General features: G+C 39.7%; 1 protein-coding gene across 1 annotated transcript; it reads right to left on the bottom strand.

Moving 5' to 3' along the window:
• Nucleotides 1–4743: 4743 nt before the first annotated feature.
• LOC118422136 lies at nucleotides 4744–5604 on the bottom strand. Its single transcript, XM_035829652.1, has one exon. The coding sequence runs from the start codon at nucleotides 5602–5604 to the stop codon at nucleotides 4744–4746; it is 861 nt and encodes a 286-aa protein (XP_035685545.1).
• Between the last annotated feature and the right edge of the window lie 217 nt (nucleotides 5605–5821).

The following is a 5821-nucleotide window of genomic DNA, read 5'->3' as shown; positions in this document are numbered from 1 at the left end:
TGCAGCTCTGTACACCGTTTTTGTAGGACGCCCCAGGTTGGTCCTGCAACAGATGCCTCATCAATGGCAGAAGAGGGACGACCAGGTCTGGGAGCTGTTTCCACAGACTTCCGGCCATGTTTGAATTCACAATGCCAGCGTTTTACAAGGTCATATGATGGGGAATCATCACCATAAGTTTCTTTCATTTCATCAAAAGTCTCATTTGGTATGCGTCCTTTCAAATACAAAAACCGGATCACTGCGCGACACTCAACTGGCTCCATTTCACACCTGGTCCATTTCACACCTGACTCAGTTCAAACACCTTTAAATCAAAAACCAAAATTAGTTCACAGCTGTTTTTTGCAACATAACCCATAGAGATATGAATCAGTACATATGCAAAATTTCATCTAGATCAGACAACTGGAAGTGGGTCAGGTGGATTACTTCTTGAACGCCCCTCGTAGGTACTAGGGAGTATCATATTGTTAGGGGTTTAGAACATACATAGTAGGCAAAAATAGTCAGACTTAGCTTTGCAAAAAGTTCGTTAAAAGTAGATTTTCAATTGGCCTTTGTCAATCATTAAGTTTTCAAACCATTAACTTAACATATGTCAGTGAAAAAAGAAATAGGTTGCAAACTAGTTTGAAATTCATTAGTTTGAAATCAGTGATTTGTTTTAAGGAATCTTAATGTGGTGCACTAAGCCCCATTGTATTTGACGTAATACACGAAGATTTTTCGAGTGACAGACTTATTTCCCAGAAAAAGCCTCTCACGCCGTTGCCATGGCATCAACAAAAACCTGCGGATCAATCTTCTTACAGACATTGAATGGATTTCCTTCCTGCGATGAAATCTGTGTCAAAAGGTCTGCCCATCATCTCCGTTAGTTAGTTTTATGTATTGTTTTGATAGGACAGTCCTTATTACAAATGTTTAGTTGATTCTAAATATAAAAACTTTAAAAACAAGAGTCCACCCACGTAGTGATGGTAGGAGTTTGGAATTTGCGAGCAAGAATCTAAACTTCAATATTTGACTTTTCACGACTAGTTGGTATTTTAACTTGGACCATTTTTTTTTCATTCCTGTAATTTCAAATAATATTTGTTCAGAGAAGGTATCAATTATGTTGTTTACCTATCTATCTACCTACCTAGTCCCTTGACCTCCAGGTCACTGGGGGGGGGGGTAGACATGAAGGTAGAGAGTTGCCTCCAGGTTCGTATTTTCCTAGCCAGGGTTAGCCTCTCCTGTAGGCTGAGGAACGTCCAGTCAGTGATGTTATCCTGCCAGGCTATCCGTTGACGTCCGCGACGACGCCCGCCTTTCATGTTGTTTAAACAGAGTTTTTTTTATGCGTTTACGAGAAGGGATAAGATGTGCATAATCTAGATATGCATATTTCTCTGTTTTGTCAACGTATCAATAACTATCTTGCTCCAAGGTCCACTAGCCATCGATTTAAAGTGTTAAGCATCCTTCACGGACCTCCCCAAGACTTAGTTTCCCCTATAATGTACTGTAAATATTAACCAATAAAGACTATAGCACTTATTCTGTGGAGTTTAATCATATGTTAATACAGTGTAAGAGAAGACAAAGAACTACGAGGGGCGTGCAATTAGTAATGGTCCTGACCCATTTCCCATAGCAGGAGATTAATGAAACTTGGCACAGTTATTAGTCTTTCTCTTCATAGGAATCACCCAGAGTTATGCATTTCTCCCATCGTTTGATGCAGCTCTGGAAACCGATTTTTTAGGACACCCCAGGTTGGTCCTCCAACTGATGCCTCATCAATGGCACAAGAGGGACGACCAGGTCTGGGAGCTGTTTCCACAGACTTCCAGCCACGTTTGAACTCAGGATGCCAGCGTTTTACAAGGTCATATGATGGGGCATCATCACCATAAGTTTCATTTATTTCATCAAAAGTCTTCTTTGGTGTGCGTCCTTTCAAATACGAAAACCGGATCACTGCGCGACACTCAACTGGTTCCATTTCACACCTGGTCCATTTCGCACCTGACTAAGTTCAAACACCAGTAAATCAGAAACCACAATTAGTTCAGAGCTGTCTTTTGCAACATAACCCATAGAGATATAAATTATTACACATACAAAATTTCATTTAGATCAGACAACTGGAAGTGGGTCAGGACCATTACTTATTGCACGCCCCTCGTACCTCCAAAAAAATTTAGAGCTTTTGTAAATTTCATGCAATTAATGAACATTAACATAATTTATGCATAATGTTGTTCATCATTGACTGACGCACACATGCCACAATAAAAGAATCGCATCATTCATCATAAAGAGGTTTTGCAATTTTGACATAAATTATGCTAATAAGTTCCTCATTACCATATTTGGTTTCTGCTTATATTCCACCTATTCCATAATTACCTGCTATCCCCAAACTAGACGTTAGAGGGCCTAAACTTATGTCACTTATTCCTAAGCACAAGAGCTATATTTACACACACACACACACACACAGACAGACAGACAAACACAGGGTGAAATATAACCTCCGTGCTACTTTGTCATGACACTGAAAGCTATCTACCACCCAAATGTCACGACCATATCACGTCTGGAATAAGAGGTACATAGAAAAATCTGCTATGAAGGAATAATCTCATTAATTATGCAAATGTATTCCTCTTTTGCTTAATTCGTATTTGATCTTGTATAGCATTGTCTAAGTTACCCACATAACAAAAATCATCAAAATCCATTTTACCCTTCTTGAGTTATCCTCTTCAGAGCTATCCCAAAACTAGTCGCTAGAGGGGGCCAAACTTATGTCACTTATTCCTGAGCAAAAGAGCTATCTAACACTTTAAAATCGTGACCATAGCATGTTCAGAACACGAGATAGCAAAACCGGAAGTTGCGCTGCAGTACCAAGGGAAGCCACTAGGGGGCCCAAAATCTAATCAGTTTCAGCTATTATCATGCACTTACATCATTCACCCGGATGGGAGACCTGGCACATGCCGGTCTTGTAATCATCCAACGAAAGGATATGTCACCCCGTAAGGGGCGGTATAACCCCGTCGTGTGTAAACATGTGTGATCACGTCGACCGATGATGATGATAATAATATTTATGAGTGACAGAGGCCCACACATTTCACGCAAACGAAGAATTACATTATAACATGTATGTCCTAGCCTTTTATCGATGCATATTATAAACTCTGTGCACGTTGTTTAATCAGCACATGTCTCTTGAATCTTTATAACTATAGACAAAGACCCAAGAAGCTAACTGTAGCATATACTTTACTTTCAATGTAAGTGGACTTAATACCTGAACCCAGTAAGAAACAAACTGTTTTTTTACGTTTTCTCAAAAAATTACAAGTAGACACCGTGACACTAAAGAGAAGCGATTCGAAAGGTTCCAAAAATCTCCAAATTAAATTCGAAGTTGATATTGTATGATATTGTATGACTCATTATTGAATACGCACTTTCCTTCCTACTCTTGGCTACGTGTATCATTTGGCTTTAACTTAAGTGATCTCTCAACAACGTTTACTTTTTTGGGTAAATAGTTTATTGCTTAATGTTTGTGCTTTAAACATGATGAACCGTATTGAAACATGCTGTACAATTCAATACAACGGTTCAAGCTACTTGCGATAACATTGATATAAAGAAATCGTCAAATAAAATTGCAAACAATTCATAAAAGTGCAACTCACATTGCTTCTATATTTAGCTCTAATATGTCTTTCAATATCATAATAATTGTTCACAATTCCATGATTTACTGTTATAATGGACAATGCTAATTTAGACAACATAGGTTAACAACCCTTATTACAATCACCAACATTAACTCTAGAAAAAATGATTTGCTCGGTAAATTCAGCCATAAGTGATTGTCGTCTAAACAAAAATAACATATGAATAAAAAAAGCTAATATGTACATAGGAAATTCTAAAAAAAAATTTCTTTAAAAAGTATCTGCTCTCCATCTTCATAAATGGCCCTTCTTTCGGCCTGGTACGTCTTTGGTATCAAATTGATGAGAAAAAAAAATTAGTGCTTGATCAAAGATGATGGTTAGTTGTATAAGAAAAAAAACAGGACTTCATATTGACAATAATGATGACCATGATGATAAATGCAATAAAGGAATTTACATAAGTATTACATAGATAGATAGATAGATAGATAGTTATAGAATGATATATAAAGATATTTAGGGTAGAGAATCCGATTTGGTATAAACATCGATTATCACTCACTCACTCACTCGCTCACTCACTCATTCACTACCTTCTCGTGTCATTCCCATAAACAGGGGATCCGCCAGCGATCCGCCATGTAAAATGATGGTGATCGAATGTAGTTCCGGGTCTTCAACTTAAAGTTGTTTTTTTTTTCTTGAAAAAATGGGTAGAAATTCTGGCAGCTTTGAGGTTATTTTTGTTTTTGTGATTTTCAGGGGATTTGAAATTTGAAATTTGGATTTCCTGGTTGTGCAAGAGCTTGCGTTTGAGATGGGTGGGAGGGTTTTGGTGTATTTTTCTAGAAATTATGCCGTAATATTTCTAATGACGGTGGGTTTTTTTTTACAGCTAAAGATGGTGGGATTTCATTAAGGGCAAGTTTGTATGATATTCACGCCGGAAAGGTGAGTTATAGGCACTGTCTTTCTGTGCCTTTATGTATACATTTCAATGGGCCATGGATTGCCTGGGGGGTCCCCCGGACTGAGAAGAAAACTAATCATCCTCTTTTCGGTAAATGGACTGAAAAACGACAGCCACCATCTCCTCGTTTTCGTTTTCATAAATAGAATGAGAAGCAGCAGACATTGCCTCCTCAGTCTCCTTCTTATAAATAGCCTGAGAAGCAGTAGATACTGCCTCCTCGTTCTCGTCCCCATAGATGGACTGAGAAGCAGCAGACATTGCCTCCTCAGTCTCCTTCTTATAAATAGGCTGAGAAGCAGCAGATACTGCCTCCTTCGTCTCGTTCTCATAGATGGACTGAGAAGCAGCAGACATTGACCCCTCATTCTCGTTCCCATAGATGGACTGAGAAGCAGCAGACATTGCCTCCTTATTCGCGTTCCCATAGATGGACTGAGAAGCAGCAGACATTGCCTCCTCGTTCTCGTACCTATAGATGGACTGAGAAGAGGCAGACATGGCCTCCTCAGTCTCGTTCCCATAGATGGACTGAGAAGCAGCAGACATTGCCTCCTCCTTTTCGTTCCCATAAATGGGCTGAAAAGCAGCAGACATTGCCTCCTCGTTCTCGTTCCTATAGATGGACTGAGAAGCAACAGACATTGCCTCCTCGTTCTCGTTCCTATAGATGGACTGAGAAGCAGCAGACATTGCCTCCTCAGTCTCATTTCCATAGATGGACTGAGAAGCAGCAGACGTTGCCTCCTCATTCTCGTTCCCATAGATGGACTGAGAAGCAGCAGACATTGCCTCCTTATTCTCGTTCCCATAGATGGACTGAGAAGCAGCAGACATTGCCTCCTTATTCGCGTTCCCATAGATGGACTGAGAAGCAGCAGACATTGCCTCCTCCGTCTCGTTCTCATAGATGGACTGAGAAGCAGCAGACATTGCCTCCTTATTCTCGTTCCTATAAATGGACTGAGAAGAAGCAGTAGCTGTCTTCTCATTTTCATAGGTTTTCTGGGTCCCACTGCTGCAGGTTGAACAAAAAGTAGTAGATGTGGCATGGACACTGTCACTATCAAACACAGGGATATCAACCCTAGCTCCATAATCAACAGGTATTGCTACTGCTGATTCATCATCATGCCTATGCATGTAAGTT

The sequence above is a fragment of the Branchiostoma floridae genome, chromosome 9, assembly GCF_000003815.2.
Source record: "Branchiostoma floridae strain S238N-H82 chromosome 9, Bfl_VNyyK, whole genome shotgun sequence".
NCBI classification, from domain to species: Eukaryota; Metazoa; Chordata; class Leptocardii; order Amphioxiformes; family Branchiostomatidae; genus Branchiostoma; species Branchiostoma floridae.
This window is presented reverse-complemented; position numbering and strand designations above follow the sequence as displayed.